Below are 27287 nucleotides of genomic sequence, written 5' to 3' on the forward strand. Positions count from 1 at the left end.
CCATGAGGTAGTCAGGCACTGCGAGAGGATACTTCGATCAGACTTCTTCAATCACAGAGACAGGAGTAGACTTCTTCCGGTGAAGATCCCTCTCAAAGCTCTATTATGGAGTTATTCCTGCAGGATCACATGGACCCCCACGAGACGAGGCCTCGACATGATTGTGACCCAGAGCCAGTGACCCGACAACTCAGATAGAGGCTTGACGCACAGATTACACTTGGGGATATCCCCTCTCTGTTCAGAGTCGGAGCCCGCCGGCCGATAGGGGTCACTGTGGTCCTTGTTAGGCACAGAGCTATGGCTAGGAGACATCACCGGGCCGCACCTGTGAGCAGCCGACAACACTCTATCGCCGATTTCATGCCTCCATTGCCTCATCCACCTTGATGTCCTGATGATGATTGATATGTAGTCGACCACTAATATGACTATGTTGTACTTAGTACTATCATTTTGAATTTTTGCATTCTGCATTGGTGTGGATGCTCATTTAGTAGCTCCACCCTCACAGCCCGTTTTGTACCAGGTTTTTCACAGTCTCATAGACCCATCGGTCTTTCGTAAAATTTAATAAACTTTCTTTCTTTCTTTCTTTCTTTCTTTCTACATCCTCCCCTTCCCCCCACTTCACTATAGCCATCATGACTCCTCCTCCTTCGATGCTATTTTTAGAATCCCTCTCTATTTTTAGCCAAGCTGCTTTTTGCCTCCCTTTTGATTGCACCAGCTCCATATTGCGCCATCACTTTTGGTTGCACCAGCCCCATGCCATGCCATCACGTCCATCACCCTCCCTTTATCATTTCTCTCCTTTGTTCTCCTCCCATCGCCTTCATCCCTTTCCCTTCCACCCTACCCCGTGCTATCTCCTAGCCCCCTTGAATCGCCCCCCTTCTCTCCCCTGTCCCCTCCTCCCCTCCATTGCACTCTACCCTGCCCCTCCTCCCCTCTCCACACATGAAGTTGGAGAGGGAAAAAGAGACCGACGCTCAAGCGCAACATTGGAGAGCACAACTACAACAGGAGGAGGTAACCTGCCAGATGGAGATAGAGGCACAAAAGGTGCAATATGCCATTGAGTGGCAACAATTGCAACCTACAATAGAGGACATGCTTCACGGCCATACAGAAGAGCAAGCTAAGCTGCAAACTCTTCTCCAAGCACAACATGACTCTCTATTGAGCTTACATGCTACATCTGAGCAGATGGTGGTTGATTTGGAGTCTCAGCTTGAGGCCTGCCGTCTGGACATTTGAAAGCGACACTTGGCTTTGGAGCATACATATTCCAGCCCATCTACTTTCCCTACAGGCTGATCTTGCTATTTAAAATCCAAATACCATTGCTACAAGGGGAAGTATGAAGAGCTGCGGAACGTCATGGATAGAACTGAGGAAGAGGATGATACCGTATCTGGAGTCTCTGCAGCTCCTCATGCATGTGTTTTCATGTCATATGCTCTTGTTTGCTATGCCACTTGGCTTTGTTCAGTTCTCTACACAGGTATTTGTTATACAATTGGCTTGGTTCAGTTATCGCAGAGGTTTTTGTTATACGGTTGGCTTGGTCTAGCTCTCAGCCCGAGGTTTTTGTTATACAATTCAATTGGTTCATAACTCAGTGGATAGGGGTTTTGTTGTGCACATATGACTTGGTTCATTCTCTGCTAAGATGCTAGTTCAAATTTTTGCTTCACCTGTGAAGCTTTTATATATAAGACTGAGTTCTTTTATAGCACTTTCTTTTAAATTTATCTTTCCCAAGCTATCACTTATAGGGAAAAATATATTTTATTACTTTTTCTTCATGATCCCTTAACATACACAATATCAGATGCACACCTCAACATAGACTATCATCATGTTCTATTCCACAGAGACATTGAATGATAGTGGCAAGGGACATGTAGGATATAGACATCATCCTCTAATGGACCGGCCAACACGATCACCTGGTTGTCCTAGTCAGGCGATGGACATGGTCACGAGGATGACAGTCACATGGAGAACATGGTCAGGAGGATGACATAATCATATGGAGGACATGGTCACAAGGATGCCATAGTCACATGGAGGACACGAGGACATGGTCACAAGGATGCCATAGTCACATGGAGGACATGATCACTTATAACCCAAGCACATGGCCATACGTCAAGGGTCTTCATTTCAGGTAGTCCACCTCCTAGCTGTCAGACTAATAGGTGGCGCACATTCTTCATCCGTTGGTCAAGCTCTTGTCAGAGACAAGGTGGTGTATAGGCAGTGCACATGGAGTAGTTATGCACCAACTCGGCTGAAGCTGGCTGCCGTTACCGAAGCCATGAAGAGACGGAGCGGTGGGATGGCTAAGGATGAGGGGACAACCAATAGGAGAAAGGAAGGAGATTGCCCACCAGGGGAAGGCGAGGGGAGATGACTAAGGTAGATTGGCTTACTTGGTTCTATTTCCATTCTATGATATGCATCTAGTTTGCATTGTGCCCTCTATGCCTACTGGTACCTTGCATTGTCTATCATGAGCGTTGTTCTTTCCTAGTGACCCCTTTTAGAGCTTGTTCTTTTTGTTCTGATTCACAGCACTCCCTAGCACCTCCTATGTCACCATGCGAGATCCTTTCGCAGTTTCATAGGTCCACGCATCATTCAATCCTTGCTTCTCAAATCATGGCCTTAGGCCTCTGGTAACACCTCTGGAAGTGATCGGACCCCCCCTTTAGACAGGATCAGACGCGAATGCCTTGGACTTTGATGTCCAGTCTGGGGACAGGCTGTCCACGTCTATGGAAGATATACTTATACATTTTTCATTTCAGCCTCTCAGAGTTATAGGTCCTGTGGAGCAGTGTTTCTTGGCTTCAGGATGGTATTTAGAGACCCTAACCCAGATTACATTCCTTGGGGTAGAGGCTTTGGCTCTATGGAGGTATCCCTATAAAGTATTTGGAATGGGATCCCAAGAAATGGGAATGGATTGATGCAGGGCACCGACAAAAGAGACTCCCCTTCTTTTGATACATAGTCAGTAATGCCAGTAAGTCTCAGCTGCTTCTCATCCTTGGGAGAATTTTCAGATTTTTCTTGATTCGCAGAAATCTGTTTGGAAGAGACTCTGAAAATCCCTCAAAATCACTCTCTTTTTTTGGATTTCTATTCATGGAGGGATTGCAGTGAACCAATGGAGGTCGATGTTCTAGGTAAATTCCACATGTAATCGTTGCTTTGTACTAAGGAGTCTATGCAACATTGCTTATGGGACTGCAAATAGGTGAGGGCCATTTGGAACGTGATTGCTAGATTATTGAGCACCTTTATGTTTTCTTATTTCATGATCTGAGTCTCGATAGCTTATCTCTCTCTTTCGAGGCCCCAGGTGCTTTACGATAGACATGACTCTTCTTGGGCTCTTTCGGTTCGACGACATTTGATTGAATCATGTTCTCTGGATGACGTTCTTGGATCTCCCATGCCTCTAAGGATACTTCATGGGACCCTCACGCCACAGAACAATCAGAGCCTCAGGGTGAAGAATTGATCGACCCCCTCCCTTGAGCGGATACCGCACCCCTCCACAATAATGTTCCTGTAGTGATTCCCCCACCTCAAAAAGGATTGGATCCACCGGCGCCACTGATGACTCTCCAAGCCGTTCAACGGAAGACAAGCCAAAAGTCCATTTCAAGCGACCAGTCTCCCCAAATGACCCTACAAGTGCAACCTATAAAGTTCGGCATGAAACTGCTACTCCTATTGTTCCTACTGTTCCTACTGTACCTGCTGTTGTTAATCTTACTAATATTGCTACTCCCCTCCCTCCCTACCTACTACCCCTTCCCTTCCCTCTCCTCCCCTCCCCTTCCCTTGCTGCTACCCTCCCCTCGACTCCCCTCCTTGCTGCCTCCTCCCTTCCCTCCCTCCTCCCTCCCCTCCCTCCCTACCTGCTACCCCTTCCCTTCCCCTCTCCTCCCCTCCCCATCCCCTGCTGCTGCTCCCGCGCCCCCCCGTGCTGCTGCTGCGCTAACCCCCCCCCCCGCGTTGCTGCTGCGCTGCCTCCCCTCCCCCGGCACTGCTACCTTCACTGCCTCCCCCGCTGCTACTGCTTGCACCTCCCCCCCGCCCCGCCCCCCCCCCCCTTCCCTCTCCTCCTCTCCCCCCCTCCTTCTCTCCTCCCCTCCCTCTCTCCTCTTCATACCCCCGCTGTCCCTTTCCCTTCTCTCCCTTGTTGCCCTCCCTCTTCCCCCTTCTAGCTCCCCCCTTCTTCAACCTCCCTCCTCCTTCAACCTATCCCCTACTTCTTCTGGCTTGCTCTCTCTCCTCTCTCCCTCCTTCCTTCACCCTCTCCCTTCAGGTGTACCCCCGTTTTTTGGGGGTCTCGTGGGCATCAGGAAAGCGGACGGAGTTTTTTTTGTGTGTGTTTGAGTCGGCCTTCCCCACCTCGATTGACGAATGGGCACCCATTCAATCAATCCGTTACCGCACACACCGACCGCGAGAACCGTCACATTTTCAAAAGACGAGCTGCAGTAGTTGCAAAACGACTTGGAGCATGAGTGTTCCACGACTCTCTTCACACGCATCTTTGGTTCACACCCCTCCAAATCACAGGCTAGAGATTGGATGCTTACGGCACTTCCCCAGGAGCTCACCCCCCACCTTAAGGATGTTCGTTTGTTGGGACAAGGTTTCTTTCAGGTGTGCCTAGATTCCCCGGACGTCACAAGAGACTTGCTACAGGCCGGGTTTCTATTTCTAGGCTCCAGGAGGATTTTTTTGTTTCCCTTTCAACTGGGCTTTGACCCAATTGAAGAGGACAAGCAGGGAGTTTCTGTTTTCATCAGGTTCCTTGGTCTCCCCTCAGTTTATCACCGGCTTCTTTTAGTTATTGGTGAGAGGTTTGGTGTGATAGCAGAGATCCCCCCTCTTCCTGGCGAGCCCTCTTCGGCTACTGAAGCGGTCAGGATGGATGGTGTACCCAGGGTTAGGGTCATTGTCCAGGGCCCTAATATTTCAGATGACCACATCATGCTACAACGACCCGATGGATCTTTCTTCCGCTAGAGATTTAAGGTTGCAGGTCAGCAGGACCAGTGCAAGATTTGCAGATCCTCGGGGCACTTCGCCAGAGATTGCCCAAAGAAGAAAAAGAGGCCTAGAAAGCAACCAGCTCATACTAGCTTACGACAGAGAGTAGGAGCAGGACCTACCACTCCACAAGCACCGCCTTAGACACGGGCTCTGCCCCCTCCTAGGGCTACTCAAGTCCCTCCTGCACCCCATACCACCTCTGGCCCACGATGGGTTCCGCTTGCGGTTAGGCCCTCTACTTCAGATCATACCTCCACCGCTTCAGAGGCTACCCCCTTCGAGCCTCAGGAGGCTAACGCCTTGGAGCCTAGTGTTCAGGAGCCTTCTTCCACTCCACCCCAGGATCAGGATGTACCTCCCTCAGCAGCCCAGGTTGTTGGCACCTCATTCGCAGCACTTCTTGATCAGGACCCAGTACAGGTGTCTCCTTCCTTGGAGGGAAGGGGGTCTTACATTCTCTCCCTGCTTCGGTAGGAATCCTTCGGACCCCCTCCCCAAGACTGGCTCAGCGGAACTCCTTTTCTACTCTGGAGGACCTCTCTGACCTCCCAAATGATGATTTTGTACCTTCCACTTTCGGAGAGCCAGTTATCGGCATCCCTTTTGATAGATCTTTCTCTCTCTCACTTGTGGACTTTCCTCCACTTGGACCTCATGTGTATGGCAAGAGGTCAGCTCCGGTGGAGGGTTCTTTTTCCGCCACCAGGTTGGGTAAGGTATTCCAACCCGCTTCCTCTCGCCGATGAGGATAGCTAGTTGGAATATACAGGGATTGGGCGGCATCCCTCATCACCATCACAGACAGCTGATCAGGAATTAGCTTTGTCCAGGTGTTTCAGGTGGTTCCTTAAACATTCTTTTTCTTCAGGAATACAAACTGGACGTCAGAGATTGCTCCAAGTCGGGTAAGCTACTTTCAGGCTGGACTTTTTGGCTTCTTGCCTTGGGAACCAGAGGAGGTACATGCATATCAGTTTCAGATTCTATTCTCCCTCTGGTCATTGGACACGGTACTATCACCCCCTCCAGAGCCCAGTGGGTTTTACTTCTGATTCACGGACATAAGGTTGGTTTCCTCAACCTCTATGCTCCGAACAACAGAGGGGACCGTGTTAGCTTTGTGCATGGCAGGACCATATTTGATAATATCTTTTCCTTTTAGAAAGCCACACAGTGGGCTATGCAGAGCGGGCAGAGGCTGGCAGTTCTACTCTTAGACTTTGAGAAAGCCAATGACAGAGTAGATTGGGGTTTTCTTGAGGGCACTCTTCTACAATTTGGATTTTCAGATGCATGGATTAGAGGGGTGGCCTCCCTTTACAGATCAGCCCACAGTCAGGTTTTGATTGGAGGGGTAAGGGGTGACAGGTTTCAGATTTTCAGATCAGTTCATCAGGGATGCCCTTTAGCCCCCTTCCTCTTTTTTTTTTTGTGGCAGAAGCTATGAGTATCTTCCTTAGATCTCAGGCTGAGCTTTATGGGCTGAGATTGCCCTTGAGACAAGAGCAGGAGCTTCTTCACTGTGAGTTGGCTGATGACACTGCTATTTTTATTGAGGCCTCTTCGCAATCACTTGATTCTTTCCGGACAGCCTTGGATATCTTTTGCTCAGCTACAGGGGCACACATTAACTGGCATAAATCCTTTGGCTTTTGGATCAGTGATAAGGACACTCCAGGCTGGGGAGTTGACATTGGCTTTTCATGGATTCATCATTTTATGAGGGTGAGCCTTCTTCTTGGGCACTCTCGATCCGCCGGCAGGTGATAGAGCTCTGCTCTCTTTAGGATGTACCACTTACTCCCTTCAGAGCTTCACATGCTTCAGTGGACCCCTCTTGGGAGATTTGGCTAGCATTTCCTCTTGGCACATTTGAAGAGCCAGATGCACAGAGGCCTTGGATGGCACCCAAATACACCCATCACAGGTGGTCACAGGTATTTGGAGTGACACGGTTCACACTTTGATAGCCATATGGGCTAGCATGCAGGGCCCTTCACGGGCAGCCTCTTCTAGGAGGATTGTATTTCTTCAAGTTTGGAGGGGTTCTCCCTTTTTCTCGGAGGTTTCTACCGGATTGAGATGGCACTATCAGCCCCAATCCTTTCTTTTTGGCTCTTGAGCTTTTCATGCATTGCATGGTGTATCCCGTATGGAGCTTGCTCTAACGGTTTTCTTTAATACTTTATTTTTGCAAATAAAAAATGAAAATTGTTCCTATTACTACTGTTACTGCTTCTGCTACTCCAAATGTTCCTATCATACCCTCTGCTAATGTCTCTGCTGCTATCACTAATCCTCGCTCGACTCAAAGTGCCTCCTATCAGCGAAGAGTCAAAGCCAGCCAAGGCCGTTTCCTTCCTCTTGCTGTTCCGGACACAATCATTCTCAAGGTGCTTTGTCGATTCGACACAGTGGCCCCAAAGGAAGAAGATGAAGCTTGAACAAAAGGCTGTCCTGTTATGTTTAGTTGTCATGATGACGGTAGTCCTGACTGTCAGAATTATCATCTTTTCTTACTTCCATGTTCATATGTCCTTCCTCCCTTTTTGGCTTACGAAGGAAGAGATATAAAGATGTATTTTGCTTTTTAAAAATATAATATAATCATACACCCTCATTTTTGGGAAAAAAATTGTTTTGTATTTATATTAATGGCAGATTTATACAATAACGTTCCATATAGCCCGTAGAGTCTAAAGGAGTCTCAACAAGAGAGATCTTGTAGCGATAAAGCCTTGTAGCTATGCTAGGACCATCAGGGAGACCGGGAACTAGGAGAAGCATCATGGGCTTTCTTCTTTGACTGGAAATACAGGGCGATGTTTTGATTCTGGAGGCTCTCAATGAGAGCTTTGCAGCTATTAAAGGATTTGTGGAGTTACTGCTTTTACTCTTTAGACCTCTAATCCAGCTAGTATCTCCTAATGTTAGCCCTAGGGCCTTCCACTGTAGACTAATCCAGGTAGTATTTCCTAATGTTAGCCCTAGGGCCTTCCACCCTAGACTAATAACCTCGTCCTCTAGGGTCTAGGCTAACACTTACTGACTACCCATGGTTAGCTAGGGATGTAATAACTTTGACATTTGCAGACACCAGAGATTTGTGGTTTTCTTGCAGCAATGTGAGCTAATGTTGCAGTCGAGCCTGTTGATCTGCATGGCAGTGTTGCATATCCGCCTTTTGTATCCTGGGCATGCTTATGAAGGATATTTTTCATAGCCCTCTTCCCTGGCTTATCCCTGCAACATCCCAGTTCCCTTTGTGCATTTTTTGAGGTTTCTTCTCTCAAAGAGCCACACATCATTGCACCATAAGCTGTTAAAAAGCTTCGTGTAATCGTTGACAAGTTGTTGTTGATATTGGGTTAAGGCCAGTATATCATGCCAAAGAACAGAGGGATCTTCCACTTCCTTGGAAAACTCAAAAAATGCATGCTTTGTAGCATGATACTCCAGTTTGGCCTGATTAGTAATTCCACCACCATCTCTTTGCCTTGTCTTGCACGGAAAACACAAACACCTGAAAAAGCCGTCCTGGATCCTTCAGAAAACATGTGATTTCAAACAAATCCACAAAGTTCTCCGCATCTTTGTTGGTCTGCCATGGAAGAACCTCCGATTTTGTAAACTAAAGATATGGAGTTCGATCCTCGGTGGAGGCACCAAAAAGGTGATAGGAAGGGTGGAGCAATGAGGAACCATCCTTTATAGCTGAATGATATGTCACGTTTCATATATTTCTTGAACATAGAGCACACATCATCCTATCATGAACCGCAAAACCCATGAAAACCAAGCAACTTCTAAATCACATGAATTGCACTATATTTCCTGTAAGGAAACCCCCACAGGATGGGCGGATAGGAAGCTCTCTGCCAATCAAACTGGACAACTGACATCGGACAGGAAGCTCTCTCCCAATCAACCTCTCATGAACCGCAAAACCCATGAACACCAAGCAAGAAGACGCCGCTTCTAAATCACATGAAATGCGCTATATTCCCTGTAGGGCAAACCCCTACAAGATCGGATAGGAAGCTCTTTGCCAATCAAACTGGACAACTGGCGCCCACAGAACCTCAGAAGGCGATCTTGGTACCCAAAACGATCTCCTCTCCGCAACTTTCTTCCACAAATCTGTGCAAACTTCACAATCTCCGGTTTCTCAACACACGAAACCTCTCGCATGAACCGGCAACACCCTGCGAGCTAGCCACGTGCAGAAAACAATGGAAAGCTCTTGGCAGCACCAAGACGCTCCTCACCACAACAACCCAATACCTGTGCCAGACTTAGCGCAAGAACAGGAAATGTTACGCCACAACGCAGCGCCAACTCTCTTCCTACATATGTACACACAAGCCCACAACAACACCTGGAAACTAGTGCCAAAAACTGGCGCAACCCTTGCAGAAGCAGAACTTTTTTTACAGAAGTCGGATTGACACACTCTAAAAACCAAAATTTATCTCTTGAGCTACTCTACAACTTTCTTTCAAGAAGCAGGTCAAAATTCGTTGCATAACTCAAGATATGGTCACTGCACTGCTCCTCGGTCTGTGTAAAGTGCATGTATAAGGCAGCTCCCACGGCTCTCTTGTGCTAGAATTTTCTTCAAATTTAGCCATGGGACCTCCCAAATCAGCTCGCCCATTCAAAAAAGACCTCCTCAGCTTTCTAGGGCTCCGAAAGTAGCTTGTCATGCAAAAAAACGACCTTAGGTCTATTTTTAGCTGGCATGTGCCCATGCAACCTCCCTTGCAAAAGACAATCCATAGGACCGCTTGTACTTAACTGACCCTTTATTGTTGGCTGCTCATGCAAACTTTCGGCCGCCATGCAACCACTACCTTTGTCATGAACTCCAGTAAGGTGTGCTCATCTCTCAGTGCTTCCCTTAGTCCCCATCTTTCCAACACATGCACTCTGCTGCCAGTTTCCCACGATCCACAATTAGAAGTCTGTGGGCACTATAATTATCCGAGAGTGGCCACATGATCACTTGTAATCTGTGTCTGTCCACAAAATCATAGCAAACTCAAAAGCTCTTATTTTGTTCTTTATTGCTACTTCCTATGCCTAGAGCTAATACACACTAGCCTGGACTTTGCTTAGCAGGGCTGATCCCACCTACCTATTGGTGCTCCTACATGTGATATATACAACTTGTACAATATTTATAGGGATTTCATAGGCTCCAAAAATAGGCCCATCAATTCCATTTGTATGGGCTGCTTGGCCCATGCATATTTGTCATTACAGCTCATCCTATCTGCCATGTCAGTCTCCATGCTCGTCAAATATGGCAGCCAGGCCTTGATCCTCCAACGACTTCAAGGCCTCCACTGGTGCAATAGTATTGAGGGTGAGGTAACAATGGTTGTGCAAGATCTGGCTTCAAGGGCATTTTGTACAGGGATGGTGAAAATACACAGGAGACCTTTTTTTAAATGTCAGTAAGGAGGTGTAGATAATCTTTTTTTTGCAGCTCCATATGTGCCACATTGGAGAATGATTGGCCGAATGAGGAAGTGACATAATGTGCTAGCATATCACTCATGAAGTGGGGGACACTGAGCCAGAGGGGGCAAGGGCCCATCCTAAAAATAATCTTTCCAGGTCATATGTCTGTTAAATTACCTATTGACCCCCGTGCACCTGTGAAACCTCTACCACAACTGTTTAAGGGGTGTCAACCTGAATAACAAGCTCTAGAGTGGGCTGCAAAGATGAAGGAGTCTGCTCAATACTGTTAGAGGCACATGTGGATGATCTAAAGAAATATGTAGCAGGGATGATAGTTGTGAGGAAAGAGAATCTAGAGTCGGGGGCCTGCAACTATCTCCTGCATGGGAATCATTGAATGTCACAAGAGGTCATGTGCCCCTATGTGCTTTCTAAACAATGAAATAGATGACTGCGTCTGATATGGTGCTCGCCTTAGGAGGAACTATATTTGATGTCAGCATAGGTGTGGTAAAACCTGACCCGATGTCGTGACAAGGTGGATCAACAGATCAATGGTCAAGGAAGTCCAAAAGGTCCAACTGCTTCTGAGTTTGTGCAAGCCCATCCAGTGTGTAGAAGACATTTGCAAAGACCAGATCACAATAGAACTGTCAATGAGTCCCACTTGTGCCGATATGGGAGTAATGATAAGGATGGCACATGGCATTGAGAAGTGCCCTAGGAAGCAGGTAGAAGAAGTGCAGAAGAGGGTGGAGATGAGGATCTAGAAGCAAGGGAAATGTAGGTAAAGTGAGTGGAAAGGGGCGCCCTGGGCTGTTGTGCGGCAGCAAAGGGGTAGGGCAAGTGTAATAGGGGGGAAGGGGGGGGAGGGGGGCTGGAGAACCAGCAGGGGGCGAGTTGAAAAGGGGCTGGACAGAGAACCACCAGTAGGGGAGGGGCGAGTTGGAAAAGGGGCTAGATGGGGGCTGTTGAGAGGAGTAAGGGGGCTTTGAGAAGAAAAGCAGCAGGAAGGGGACGAGCTATAAAGGGTGGTGGTGGGGGGTTTTGGAAAGGAAGACTTGCAGGGGAGGGACGAGCTGATAAGGGGGTAGGGTGGAGGATTGTGAGGGGGTTTTTGAGGGAAAACCACCAGGAGGGCGGGCAAGATTTAGGAGTGTGAGGAGGGATTGAGGGAGGGCAGAGCATCAAGCCTGAATTGGCTTGTGGCTCCCCTAAAAAAGGCTGTGCCCTTGAGGGGCTGCAAAATGACCCCTTGTAGAGTTGGGGAGAAAGTGGAATGGAGGTGGGAGGAGGGCAAACAGGGCAGAAAGAGAAGTGAACAAGGGAGTAGGGTCAGAGGGGACAGGAGAGCTGCTAGCAGGGAGCCAGTGGGGAGGCAGCTAGCAGGAAACCGGCAGCAGGGCAGCGTAGCTCTGACTAGAACTTAATAATGGTCCCCATCGTACTTACTCTTTCCACTTTTCTAATTTTCTTTTGGGCTTATGATGTATACCTAAGCTTGATAGGGTCAACTAATTAGTATTGACTCTTTCTTATGCAAGCTGTCCTGGAGTGTGGCATCTTGAGAGTCATACTGCAGTTTGACATTTATCTCATTTCAGTCTGTAAACGTTCGTTAATTTATTTACATTTTGTAGAATAGAAATTTGTTTTTGCCTCTCCTTTTTGCTTATAGTTGTGAGTGTATTGTTTCATATCTCTCTCTCCTTATCTTCAATGCTAAGTTATCAGTTTTCCAAGGCTACGCTATTAATTTTCAAATTTGTGTTTGCAAATGTCTTTTTAGATTGTACAGAATGGGTTGGGTCTTGCACAAATTGATTGTTTGTTGCGTCCGACAAGAACCTCGTGGGACAGCTCTTCTGAGATACACAAATCGGTAAGAATCTATGCGATTTATCTTTATAGTTTCTTTATTGTCACCCTAATGGACAACATCAACTTTGCTTTCAGGCCTTTGAATTCTTTAATCTTTACTTGATCTGGTAGTGGAGGCAATTGCACCTTGGGTGCAGAAAGCGTGGCCATACTTGACATAAATCAAGGAGAGGGGTGGAAGCTTTACAGGGCCTGGTGGATCCAAATTGAAGGTCAACAATCTCTCGGGGGTGTGAGCTGGAAATTTGTCATCGCTTGGATCGTGTATATCAAATCCCTGACATCACATAGAGCGTAATCGGGTCTCCAACAACCTCACGATCTGCATTGATATCCTCCTCCTCCTCTAGAAGGGGCTCGTCACCCCTTGCGAGTGATTCAGGAGGTAGAAACAAGAGAACTGGAGGTTAGAATGCCATTGGGGAGTGTTGGTACTTGCGATCTTGTACTACTCTCCAAACCTAAGCTTGACTCTAGGGGTGGTTAGAAGGGGGACGAGGAGCTTAGGTAGCAGTCCTAGCCATCTCCAGTTGTGTCTAGTCCTCATGGGACAATCCTACACCAGGTACTTGAATTTCCTGCAAATGTGACATGGTTCCTAAAACCAGTAATGTCAATCCTATACCTACATAGATGTTTGTATGGTGTTTGGAGAAAGACATGGTCATCAAGAGCATCCGTGTCCTCCAAGGTGTCCTAGGTCTGAGTCAAGACTAGAACACTAGGTATGCCATCTCTCTCCAACGTGCCTGCTTATGCTGTTGGTGAGGGGGCTGACAGGAGATGTGAGGATCTCTAAGACTTCTCGAAACGCCTTTCCATTGTATGTAGACATTTGAGCATATACTTTGCAAGGCCAAGGAATAGAATGGTGAGGATGTTGTATTGTCATCGGTGTCTGATTTCTCAGGAGATTGTGCCTCATTTATTCTGGCATTGCCCGTCTTCTCGGCAGTTTCTGGATTCTCTTTGACAGACGCTACGAGCAAGATTCCCAAGTGTTCTCTTTGGGAAATTTTTATGGCTCTTTGGTTTTCATCCACAACGACGACCGGAGTTTCATCTTTTCTTTGTTTGGGCTTGCTATTGGGCACTTTGGACTTTATGGACAGACCATGGTTGTAAAGTCTTTAGTGATCCCAATTTTTCTTTGTTTGCTTTCTTAAAGCGTTCTCTGCAGCAATCTTTTGATTGCTTGTAGACTCGCCAGAGATGAGGATGTATATTTGGCTTATTCTAGCGCCTCTTTTTATAGGTCAATTTCTTGTAATATAATCAATCAAAGCTTTCACTATTAAAAAAAAGTTTTGTGTGTGTGTGTGTGTGTGTGTGTGAGAGAGAGAGAGAGAGAGACAGAGAGAGAGAGAAAGAAAGAAAGATATATTAACGTCCGCAGGAGGCCTCGTGGGCCTATGGGACAAAGTATGGAATCAAGTAACTCATATAGACCACTGTGGGCCGGGGCAAAGGGCTCACTAAGGTCCTTGGTGAGTACTAAAATGCTATACTAGTACAAAATAGCAAAAGAGTTAGCAAAATAGCATGAGGGTGGCATGAAAATATCAAGTACTCAGAGCTAGAGTCCCAAGTGCATGAACCGACTCCACGTATCCAGACAACATGGTGGCTCTCTGATGAGATGCAAAGAGCTGACGTATCTACATCTGTCGGACTGTCTCCCGTGGTGGTGGAGGGCATGTCCTCCTTGATCTCTAGATCTGATCGGTTATGTTAAGGGTGACGCCTCGCCTCGGTCGATCTCCCCTGAGGAGAGCTGAAATAGGTCAAACCTCGATCGTGTGTGCTCTAGTCGCCTGTCATGTCGTGTACGGTCTTTGTGTCCCTCGTCCAGCAGTGTTGTGTCGGCTCTCTCCACCGATCCATACATCTCTCATGTCGGCTAGCTCCTCCTCCTCTACCCCAGAATGCCCTGGAGCTAAGTCAAATGCATAGAAATCCGTGACCTGTCTCTGCGCTTGGTCTACCTCAGTACCCTTTGGTGCAGTGGTCCCATCCAGCTGCTCTCTGATATGTTGTAGTAGTGTCTCTATGTTTCGTTGCATCTCCATCAGGTAGAGCCCAATACATACCTGGTCCTGGAAGTGGATCAGTCGTGAGAGGGCCAAAGCCGTGCCCCTCCTAAAAAAGGCAATGGTAACGCCCTCGTATCTCATAGTAGACTGGGCAGACACATAGAAACTGCTCCTCTATCTCGATCGCCCCCATCGTGCACAACCTACAAGTCCGGTGCTCTTTGGGTATGCCTATAGCTCTCCCTGCCTTGCAGCAGATGGGACGAGACCCGCGTCTGTCCGATGGCAATCCTCAGCGCGTGTGAGACTCCTCTGTCCTTGAGATACTGAGGTCTGATGACGAGCCCATCTCCGATACTCTCAGAAATGGGTCATAATAGAGCTGGGTCTTGTTGGGGAACTCTTGGTCCCCCCCCCCCAAGTGCGAGATGTGTGGAGCTGAAGGAGATCTAACCATATGATGTGGTTAATCTCATCCCGTGGGATCAACTTGGGTGGTGCATCCATGCCATACTGAAACGGGGGAAGCCGATCCATTTGAATGCCGTGATTGGCAAACCATGCGGTGATGCATGCATACCATGCTGTACCGACCCCACTCTCTGCTAGTTGTATGGAAGACTCCAGTGCCAGTCTTAGAAGTCTCTCGCAAGGTAGGTCCCAAACTCTGTGGAGAAATGTCACTCTCTGAAAAATGGCATCAACCTAGATAGGGGTCATGGAAAACTTTGCGTGTACTATCTGATGGGGGGACCGAGGGCTTACTCCGAATCATCCTAGAGCCCATAATCACCTATAGCCGCTCAAATCTCCTCCATTCTGTTGCTAAAAGATCACACCCCCAAAAAGGTGCCGCATACATGGCAGTCGGCCTCACTAGGGTGTCGAAAAGCCGTCGGTGGATCTTGGAAGCATTGTCGCTCTAGTCGGCGGACCAAAGCACCGTGCCCTCATGTGAATCGTGCTTTGGCTACGTGGGTCATCATGAAAACTGTCCCTGTGAAAACTGCACCCGAACCAAAACCCGGCACTGAGATAGCTCTGCGATGTGCTGTGAAGATATCCCAGATCTACGTTTGTCAGGCTGTCTCACGCTATGGAGAAGGACATGGTCTCCTCAAACTCTGGATTCGATGTGCTATGTCAAGGGTGATGCCTCGTCTCTGGCGATCTCCTCTGAGGAGAGCTAAGATAGGTCGACCTCGACCGTGTGTGCTCTGGTCCCACTCTATGTCGGTCTATGGTCCCTCACTTGGCGTCATGTTTGCTCTCTCCCCTGATCCATACTATCCTCATATCAGCTATCTCTCCTCCCTCACTCCACTATGCCGTGGAGCTGACTCCAATGCATAGAAGTCCGTGACCTGCCTCAAAGCTCGGTCTACCTTAGTATCCGGTGATGTGGTCATCTCCTGTTGCTCTCTGATCTGTCACAGTAGGATCTCTTTGTGTCGTCGCATCTCCAATAGTCATAGCCCAATACAAACCTGGTCCTGGAAGTGGATCAATCATCGCAGAGTGGACCAAAGCCGTGGCCCTCCTAGAAGAGGCAGTGGTATCATCCCCATATCTCATAATAGGTTGGGTAGGCGCATAGAAAATGCTCCTCTCTCTCGGCCTCCCCATCGTGCACAATCTGCAAGTCCACTGCTCTCTAGGTATACCTGTAGCTCTCCTAGCCTCAATCCTCAATTGGTGGGATGAGACTTGCATCTGTCTAATAGCAATCCTCAATGTGTGAACAAGCTTTGAAAAGGTCTATCCATGGCCAAGCTCAAAGTGCTATGGAGATGGAATGGGAGAAGATAGAATGAGTATAAAAGTTGAAGTGAACACCTTTGGGATTTAAGGAGAGGAAAAGACAATTGCAATCTATGGATTCATTGTCGGCCAATAGTAGTGCCTGAAAGAGAGTACGAGCAGCAAGGTTACCAACGTTTCAAACTCAAGGAAACTCAGGGAGTAGCTCCCATTATGTCATGCCATCAGACAACTTGATGTCAAGACGCTGCAATGATGGTACTTGGAAGCGGTTGAGTGTTGGCGGCACTTGTGGCTAGACTCCTACTGACACGATGTGCTTGAAATTCAAGGCCTTGGTCTCGACTTTTCTCGACCACTTCTTCTTTTGTAAAGAAGTTTGTGATTTCTTGTTGTTTGAGGCCATGAACTATGGTGGGTCTCATGAGTCTAGACCTAAGTTTGGTGACCTCATGTATGATGAGTGTGGCACATCTTTGACCTAGTAGTCAATGATTGTGCTCATTTTGGTCTATCCATGAGTAAAGGGCAATGGTATTTGGGACAATGCATCAAGATATGCTTCTCAGTCTCCACTTCATGTTTATTGCAAAAGAGTGCAGAGCCTCATTTCTCTACAATGTTGTGTAGTTGCAATCTTGCATCTTGCCTTTGATCTGAATCTGTGGGGTGAGGTCTTGAGCTAGCCCATGGTAATCCATATCGCATGGGAGACATGGTTCTATAATGGATGGATGTATACTTGCCATAGGTCATCTCAGATGATCTAATGAATCTCTAGCCGTGTCAAAGATGCAAGAAAGGTGTCATGCGCATGGACCAGATCTTACGTGTGCTTTATGTACACATGACTAGCTCAAGAAGCGTGCGGAAGCTTGGTGATAGGGTCCTAATATCACTCCAGATCCCTATTCTAGAAAGCAGAAGTCATGTATGAAGGACGTTGTGGACACTTGGTTTACACAAGTGGCAAGTCCACTTCCAATTCCATCCCTATGCTGCTGATGACAAACAGATTCAGCTGGCAGTTGGATCCATGTCAGGCAAAGCACTGCTTTGGTGGAAGGAGTTAAAGCCCAAACCCACCACTTGGGCAGATTTCGAAGAGACTTTCCGAAAAGAGTTCCTGAAGAAAGAAGAAGATTATGACATCGTCGGCAAGTTCAAAGCTCTAGATATGACCAAACAGAATCTCACCTTGGAGACTTACCTATGGAAATTCCACGACTTGCAGACACTAGCAACAAAAATGGATCCCATCACTTTGATGGATTACTTGACTCATATCAACTTCAGATAAAAAACAATAAGACTACCACTTTGCAAGAGGCCATTAATTATGCACGCCTATATGATGACACGATGACCTCAGCAAAGCGGCCAGCCACTTCGGATAGAGGAGAGAAGAACAAACATAAGTTCTTCAAGCCGACTTCTGGCACCGGGGAGGGCAAGTCTCATGACAGCTCTTCCAAGAAGAAGTTGAGTTCGACAATTTCAAACTCAAAATTGGCATTTGAAAAATAAAAGTGAAGTTTGAATTTAGAAGTTTAAATACGAAAATAAAATAATAAATATTTAAAATTTCGAAATTTGAACCTTCTAAATCGACCCTAGGTCGATTTAATCTTGAATTGTCTAGATGTGATAAAAGTTTACGATTTAAAAAAAAAACAAAACAAAACACACACAAAATCAACCTTGAATAGATTTAAGGTGTAGTGCACATTAGGCATACATAAAAACTCTAAGGCATTTAGAGATTCAAATCGACCTCAGGTCACTTGAAGTCACGATGTACCAAATCAACCTTGGGTCGTGACTTCTTTATGAGGGAGATCATTTAATTAGGACACAAGATTTCTCGAAAAAGTGTTAGCATTGATATAGATTGCGTTCAAAAGGTTTTGGATTAAACGATACCTCAGACTGTGAAACAACTTCATTCTTTCCTGGGATTTATTGTCTTTCTAAGGAAATCAATATGTGATTATTCTAAAATCTGTCCCTTTAACCAACATATTGAAAGGTCATGGTTGTCGATCCAATCAGCGTTCTTGGAATGAAGAGTTGAACAAGGCTTTTGACATATTTAAAGTTTGTGTCAAGGAATCACCCATTCTAGCGCTACTCGATCCTACCTGGCCTTATGTTTGGGAGGCCGATGCGAGTGATTATGCGATTGGGGCTACATTATTGCAAGAGGGTAGACCAGTTGCTTTTGAGAATAAAAAGCTCGATAACACTCAATATCGTTGGCCGATACTCGAAAAAGAACTTTACACACTGGTGTATGCTCTTAATGTTTGGATTTGTATGGTTCTAGATTTGTTAAATTGATTGATCATCAGTCAACCAAGTATTTGTGTGATGGGACATAATTGTGAGGGAGGAAGGCAAGATGGGAAGAGTCAATTCAAGATTTCAATTTTGAAATCAGATATATCGGGAGGGTTCCTTAAACAGTGTAGCAGATTCCCTTAGTCGAATTAAGATGGTTAATGCTGTGTCATTTACAGAGATATCCTCTTATCTATTTTAATCCTTGAGAGGGCTTTACATGATTGATAGTTTCAATCCTTATTGGCAAGAGGTCTAGGATGGGAGCTCCATGAACTTAGGGATTGTGCCACCTAGTCAATAGATGATTTGTTCGGAATGGGTTGCTATCCCCAAACGAAAAGATGTGTACCCGATGTGTCGGATCTTAAACCCAAGATTCTCCAGGAGTATCATGATGCACATAATGGTGGACATCCAAGGGTACAAAGGACACTCTCTCTAGTGAAGCATACTTTAAGCTGGACTAAGATGCGGGAATTCGTTCAAAACAATGTCGTAGGTTGCCGAATTTGTCAAGTCACCAAGGCTGAACGCCTTCAGAGCGCAGGACTGTTACAGCCATTGGAACTCCCTGGTAATAAATGGGACAGTATTTTCATGGATTTTATCTCACAAACACGCGAGGGTCATGATGCCATTTGGGTTACAGTAGACCGTTTGACAAAGATGGCTAGATTCTTACCTACTCGATCAACTGTTACAGCAAGTCGATTGGCTCAGCAATTTGTTGACCAAGTATCTCGTCTTTATGGATTACCTGTTGACATAGTTAGTGATAGGGATTCTAAGTTTACGCGTGAATTAAGGACAATTATCTTTGAGAAGTTAGGTACCACTCTTAGTTTGAGTTCCTCTGAACGTGCACAGTCTGATAGCCCAACGGAAGTAGTTAACCAAGTCTTGGAAGATATGCTTCGGAAGGATATTTACCCATGATTGAATTTGCTTATAATAGTGCAAAGCATTCAGTTACATGTTTCAGTTCTTTTATGCTTATGTACAGATTTCAACCAAAGTCGCCAGTAAAGGTAGGATTCAAGGGAATTGAAAATGATGCTGTCAGGATACATTTTATTCTAATAGCCATCCTTCTCAGAGCGAGTTTTCGGAAGGAATGATGGTATTTTTACAAGTTTCCAAGGAATCTAAGAGCCTAAGTACTAGAATGGTTAAGAAGTTATCCCCTAGATACTGTGGTCCATTTCGGATTAAAAGAAGAATTGGACAAGTTGCATATGAACTGGAATTGCCTCCTAACATAAGAGTTCATCCAGTTTTCCATGTCGGTAGACTAAAAGAAGTACTAGGCGCTAAGGATCAATTGGTAACTTCTTGGAACTTACAGAGGTTGAAGATTTAACCTTTGTACCACATGAACTTGAATGTATTCTTGGACTTCGTGAACGTCAAGTTAGAAATAGAATGATGATTGAATACAAAATAAAGTGGAAGGATCGTGTTCAGAAGGATTCTACATGGGAGACACGGACTAACCTTCAAAGAGAGTTTCAAGACTTTCTTATGAACTCAGGAGTGAGTTCTTAGAGGAAGGAGAGTATGTCATGTGTATGGATCAAATTTGGCGTGTACTTTAGGCGCAAAGGACTGGCTCAGGAAGCCTGGAGAGGTTTGGGGCTAGGCAGGTGATTCTCGGGTTGAGTTGCAAGGGCACAAATGGATTAGGATTTTTGCTATTTTTAGCCTACACTGGGCTCGAGCCTATATAAGGAGCCCAGGGGTTCAATTTTCAATGCGGAAGTCAAAGCAAGCTTAGCTCTTCCTTGCTGGTCTGGACCCTAGATCGTGTTGCGGACCCGCACCTGCTTTCTCTAGCGTAGCCCAAGACCCAGTAGATTATCCAAGGGCTTTGGGCACCACCTAGTGGTATGGGACACCAGGCTGGTTGGGAGATTTTCCAGCAGCTCAGCTTGTGGCTCGGAGGGGACGTCCTAGTTCTCGAGTATTTTCCTCGCGGACGTCATGGTTAGGTGGTGTGCTAGCCTTCTTTCATTTCTAGAAGCTCCAGCTATATCTTTAAAAGGAGCTTTGCTGGTGCTTCACTCTACTCTATTCCTTGCCCCTACTATCTCACTCAGTCACACACCCCCCCACACAAAAACTCACATTACCCAGCAAATTGCAGCTAGGATAAATGGACCAACCAACCTGCTGAAACTTGATTATGGTGGGCATCAGCAACACAAGTTCGGACATGGCCTTTCATTTTCACGTTCTTGGTAGGACTAGTCCTTTTTGCCTTCAATGTCCCTCAATAGTTTCATTTCTAGACGCTCCAACTAGATTTTCAAAAAGAGCTTTGCTTACCTCTAGCCTGGTAGCGTTGTTTGAGGATTTGACTATAGGAGTGCCAACCAAGTCCTCCATCATCAGGTGGAAGAACCTTCAAACTAAATGTCGTCAAACCAAAGAGCCCAAGAAGAGTCATGCCTCTCATAAAAGACCTAAGGACCCACAAGAGAGAGCCAAGCCACCAAACCCCAGGTCATACAAAAGGAGGAAGGAACAAAAGTGCTCAAAAGACTAGCAATCCCCTTCTAGATAAACCTCACCTATTTGCAAATCCCATAGACAATGGTAAATGGACTCCTGTGTAGAAAGGCCAAGGGCACGTAAGGGGCGCCCCAAACTTGGACCTCCACAGGTTCACTTCAATCCTCCATGAATAGAAATCTAAAAGAAAAGAGTGATTTTTCTATTCCTGAGGGATTTTTGCAAGTCAATAGAAAACTGAAATTTATCCCAATTAGGAGCATCGGTGGATATCCAGTCTCTAAGGCTGAGCTGAAACCTCCTAGCATTACTAGCCATGTAGTGAAAGAATGGGAGGTTCTTCTCTCGGTTCCCTATATCAGTCCATTCCCACTCCTTGGGGTTTGGATACTTGACCTTGTAAAAGCCCCAAGCCAAGTGAAAGAAAGAAAGAAAGGTGTATTAACATCTTTAGGAGACCTTGCGGGTCTACGAGACAAGGTACAAAATATATGTAATCCATACAAGCCACTGTGGGCTGAAGCAAAGGGCTCACAAGGCCCTTGTTGAGTGCTAAGTGCTAAAAATGCAAAAAGCTAGTACAAAATAGTAGAAAAAGAGCAATCAAGTACTGCACCAAATTTCCAAGTACATGTGTAGGCTCTATACAACCCGGCTCTCTGATAGCCCTCTGATGTGATGTGATGCAAAGAGCTCACGTATCTGTGTCTTCTGGGCTGTCTCTCGTAGTGGCGGGGGACGCGCTCTCTTGGATCTCTGTATTTGATGGGCTACATTGAGAGTAATGCCTCGTCTTTGGCGGTCCCCTCTGAGGATGGCCGAGATAGGCCGGACCTCAATCGTGCATGCTCTAGTCACCCCACCTGTCGTGTGTGGTCTTGGCGTCTCTCGTCCAGCCACATCCTGGTGACGGGTCTCATTGTTGCTGATCCATAGTGCTCTCATCTCCTCGAGCTCGTCTCCCTTGATCTCATCTGGTGTTGGCTCGGTTGGATGCGTAAAAATCATTGACGCGTGTCTGCGCTCAGTCTTGCTTGGTGTCCTAAGGCATCAATTGTAGCTGATCTCTAGCCTATCGCACAAGGGAATCTCTGCGTCTCTGCATCTCAATCAAGTAGAGCCCAATGCAAACGTGGTCGGGAAAATGTATCAGCTGTGTGAGCGGTCCGAAGCCGAGCCCCGTCTGAAAGAGACAGTGGTATCACCCTCTAATATCATAGTAGGCCAGACAGACACATAGAAAATGCTCCTCTATCTCGACTTGTCCCATCATGCATAGTCTAAGACCCGCTGCTCTCTAAGTATGCTGGCCATTTATAACAACCCAATCCAAGGGTAGGGCTGCATCAATCTGCTCAGCTCTTCCTTCACTTCCTCTGAGGTGACTTGCTAAGTGAAACTTATGATCATTCAGAAGGTTTTGCAATCTTTCCAAGAATCCACAGAGGAAGTAGGTCCTCTCTTCCCTCTAGACTGCTGCATATAACGAGAAGTACCAAGAGGTATGCCGTGATTATGGAGTGTGGTGTCATTCCACATGACATGCTGCCTATCAATTTCTTCCATAGAAGATGGGAGGACTCTTCAAACATTGCTCCTAAAGCTACCTCGAGCTTTTAGGATGGGAGCCATATGAGGGGAGGAAGGAATCGTAAGATGCGCTGATGTGAAATTCTACTAGTACTATCCATCCAATCCCTCCTGTGGAAGAAGAGCAGGACTGTATGCAATGAATGAGGAAATCTTTCCAAGGTTCTTGCCCTAGTAAAAGCCCTCTAACCACCACCTTGCAAAGGAAGGCCAATCTAGTGCAAGTCTGGATAAAAGATATTGAGGCCCCCTTCCTGAGTAGGGAGAAGATTCAAAGTCTTCCAAGCCACCTTCGCTCTAGTGTCTACCAAACCATCCAGGTTAAAATAAACAAAGCATAAGACAGCCAGAACAATCCCTCATGGTCAGGCAAGAGATATGAGAGCCATGAAGACGATTGACATTAGAAGCCAAAAAGGCAGCTACATTAGAGGCAATGAAAATGACCCACACTGGAGGCCACAAAGATGAGCGACATTGGAGGCCGTGAATATGACTAAGATTGGATGTCGTTAAGTTGATCTGACATCTGAGGTCATGAAGTCAAGGCTGGAATGGATCACAGATGAGATAGGACAACAATAATGGGAATTGGGGGAGCATTCTCACAGCCATTAGAGAATTCATGTATGACCGAATGGAATTGACCAAGAGAGATTGAACGCAGCTCACCACACATTGCCACCCTTGTGAGCAGACATAGGGTCACAGGTCAGAAGAAAAGTTAGTCTCCAATGCAAGTCCAACGTATAATCTTTGATGTGACTCATGCCATCAGAGTTCGGGCCAAAGGTGAGAGTAGGATGTCCAATAACTGTTTCTTTAGAATATAAAAAGCAGAAAATTCCTTCCCCAAACAAGCTCCATCTGCAGGCCTAAATCTGAATACTGAACAGCTTGTCTGTCTAAAGCTAATCTCCTAAGTGATGCTGATTGTTAGAATTGTTAACATTATCTTCTTGGGCTTTGTGAAGCCTTGTGAAAGCATGACCTTGCCAGCATTATAAAGCCATAATAGAGCTCTTTGAGATCGATTCCTCCTGTCCTACTGTGGTCCATGGAAACCATAGCTGATCTTTTTTGAGGCAACAGATAGTGATAGGCAGAAAATAATTCCTAAACTATGGTGCTCCATGGCAGCTGGTCTTTTTCAAGGCAAAAAAAGAAATTAAATATCCCAGTGCTTTTTGATCATATGTACTTACTTTGCCAGCAGAGACATGGCCTATTTCCTCCATGTTGTTTCTTTCCCAATGTAGAGTATTAAATATCAGATCTGATTTGCTATAGCAGAGCTCAGTATGCATCTGGATTTTCTGCAGAACCGACAATTTATCTTCCGAGAGTTTGTTGAAGCTGTGATAAAGATCGCAAAGGTCAAGTTTAGCACTGAAGAATATTCTCTTGATCTTAAGGTAAGAACTTAGGATAGTGATGACTTAGGAGAGGATCTCGAATGCATTTAACGTTTCAACTACAAGATATTGTTGTTTTTAGATGTACAATATTGTGAAGGCATTTAATATCTGACGTTTTTGCTATTTTACCTAAAAATTAGAAATGAGGTAGAATTTTATGTGAATAAAACGTAAGGGAATTATTGCTCTCTGTTTACATAGGGACGGTAATGGGACGATGTGTGGTGTAGAAAGAGATCGGAGTTTGGTTTGAACTCTGAATAGATGGTGGATTATGTGTGTAAATTTCTAAACTTTGACGAGGTTGTGTTAGATTGTTTCTTCAATGCTTCTCAATGTATTCTAGACAGCCTTAAGGCTACTCTTATGTTTTTCTTTCCATGATAAAGATTTCTATCAAGTATGAGGGATAACGGCCTAGAGCAAAGCACTCAAGGCACAAATACATCATGTATATCATGAGAATAGTGGTAAAGCGCCACTCAAAAAATCTTAGCATAAGCAAAACCCGATAAAACGAGGATTGTCGTTGAAAATTTCACGTCATAGACTGAGAGAGAAGAAGGGACTGCCTCTCAACTCTCTAACAAAAAGTGTCCTCCTGGCCAAGGCTGATGTTGAAGTCCCTTGCATCCTAGACTAGACGCTATCAGAGTGTGTACAACGGAAGTTGGTGAAACTATTGCCATGTGACAATATTGCATAATCATGCATAAAGGACCTCTATGGTGCAGATTTGGAGGGCGCAGTCTGAGGAAGTGATCACGAGGTGGTCTTGGAGTGATTCTTGCAGTGTGTCTAGCTTACGGCGGCGGCGCTTTGTTTCAAAGATGGCCCGATGTCTAGAGCCCTCACATAGATGCAATAATTGCATTTGATGGCTGCCCTAGAGTGAGTGGGATGGTGAGTGAATGTATGTGTGACACGTGGCAAGATAGACCAATAGAATGATGCCGTGTTGCATCAATCCCCGTCATCCATGATGGATGTATGTTGGACTTGCCACATCATGTGGGTCCTTAAAATCTCTAACCTTCTTTAGCATCACCACTCCTCGCCTCTTGACACCATCCACTACACCACCCACCTACATCACCTATCATGACATACACTTTGATCACAACCCACGATGAGACCTGCCCACCTGAGCAGAGGGTGCACCTCTCTTGCCCTACTGGAGAGACAATGCTTACAGTCACACTTTCAACACCCATGTACCAAGGCTCTACTCTTTGATTCCTTAGTCCAACCAGCAGGCATGCATTGGTAGTCCTTGTTGGGGGCTAGACCTCTCACATACAGTGTGGGATCGTGTGGAGCGATTATAGATGCTGCATTCCAGACCATCACTTCCTTGTACCGCGTGGCAATTTTTGCTCTTACAACAGCTTTTTTCCTTTTGCACCATCTTGCAAAGTGTAATTTATGAGGGGGTGTTGAGGATGTAAGAGGGGATGTTGAGGTGTTGAGCTTCCACAAGTAAAGACCGAGTGTAAATTTCTTATTAGGGTTTCTAAGTAGGGTTGTGTGTATAGCCTTGTAAGTCGTCTTTTTGCAATAGGGAAATGTGTATATTGTATACAGATATTGGACTTCTGGTGGCTGCCCCTCCTTCCCTCCTCCATCTCCTCTCCCACCTTCAGCACATCTCTCAACAATAGCAAGGAAGACAAAGGCTGAGGTAGAAAAAAGAAGCATCGCTACTGGAATGCACAAAGAGATAAGGATAGGAGAGAGGGTAACTAGGACTTAGCACTGGATAGCTTGCCAAGATGGAGCAAGTTAAATGCACTTGGAGAGGGGCGATGAGAATTCAACCTCTCCCCATTACCATATTTTAAATGAGAACCATTCTTGAGCTTCCACAAGTAAAGACCGAGTGTAAATTTCTTAATAGGGTTTCTAAGTAGGGTTGTGTGTATAGCCTTGTAAGCCGTCTTTTTGCAATAGGGAAATGTGTATATTGTATACAGATATTGGACTTCTAGTGGCTGCCTCTCCTTCCCTCCTCCATCTCCTCTCCCACCTTCAGCACATCTCTCAACAATAGCAAGGAAGACAAAGGTTGAGGTGGAAAAAAAAGCATCACTACTGGAATGCACAAAGAGATAAGGATAGGAGAGAGGGTAACTAGGACTTAGCACTGGATAGCTTGCCAAGATGGAGCAAGTTAGATGCACTTGGAGAGGGGCGATGAGAATTCAACCTTTCCCCAATGCATTTATATTCATGTTGTTCTCTGAGATTGGAGAAACCTAGGAAGCAAAAACCTTTTATGAGATGTGTTCATATGCATCTTTTAGTTTTGAAATACACATGAACTGTCTTCTTCATGTACTCTTGGTTTTTTAAATTCAAGAAGCCCTGATTTGAGTTAGTACATCCGTTGCAGTGAATTAGTTTCCACATAGCAATTGAGTTTTGTGAGATTAATTGTAACTTTCTTCATAGTTGATTTTCCTCTTGTATTCATGCGTAACTGATGCCATTTACAATGCCAATTAACCATCAATGTGTCCTTCCAATAATTGTACTTTGTTTTTCCTTGGTTAAGACATTGCCATTTTATGAATCCATCTTTAGAGGGTTTTCTCTCCTTTGACAAGTTGCCCATTCTGCTTCTTGGAGTTTGAGTAGGTTAGGGTGTGCTTTATTAGGCACAGGGGGATTCAAAGAACAAAAGTGACACAACAATGAAGTTCAAAAGAGAGAAAGAGGGCAAGCAAGATAGATTTTGATTACTGACAAAGAGATCCTCAAATTCCGTGGTGGTCTCTAAAAGCTGTCATAGATATTGAAACAATGGTCTCGTACTCAATTGAGTGTGTTTGAGCATTTCGAAGCCAGATGAGCCTCAAATTTTTGTGCTGGAGGCCATGATTATCTTTGCGCAGTTCCAAAACAAGGTTCATGGAGCTCTAGGCTTCTTGGTAAAGTGATCTGACAGCTTTGCAAAGTCTAAGGTCATCGCTTGGCCTCTGCAAGACCTACATGGCTAGCTATTTACGGGAGTGGATATGTGGCATATAACACACATAAGCAAACAGATGGGACACACAGCTGTAACACACAATTGACAACATAAAGCAGGGCACAGCACAACACCAGCACAAAGCAATGGACATAGAAAAAGAGGTGCACACACAATACTCGCACAACACACTAGGCAAGAAAACGCAAGCAAAGCGAACAG

At 45.7% G+C, this 27287-nt stretch overlaps 1 protein-coding gene across 1 annotated transcript in view; it reads left to right on the forward strand.

Moving 5' to 3' along the window:
• LOC147906149 (uncharacterized) overlaps positions 1–27287 on the forward strand; it is a 104540-nt gene that overhangs the window by 54737 nt on the left and 22516 nt on the right. Inside the window, exons 8-9 of the mRNA XM_087383419.1 lie at positions 12347–12439; positions 23999–24091. Of these exons, the coding sequence (XP_087239545.1) occupies positions 12347–12439; positions 23999–24091 (186 nt within the window). The remainder of the gene's footprint in view (positions 1–12346; positions 12440–23998; positions 24092–27287) is intronic.

The sequence above is a fragment of the Dipteris shenzhenensis genome, chromosome 1 (assembly GCF_047967505.1).
Source record: "Dipteris shenzhenensis isolate YYH24624 ecotype China chromosome 1, Dip_SZ_1.0, whole genome shotgun sequence".
Taxonomy (NCBI): Eukaryota; Viridiplantae; Streptophyta; class Polypodiopsida; order Gleicheniales; family Dipteridaceae; genus Dipteris; species Dipteris shenzhenensis.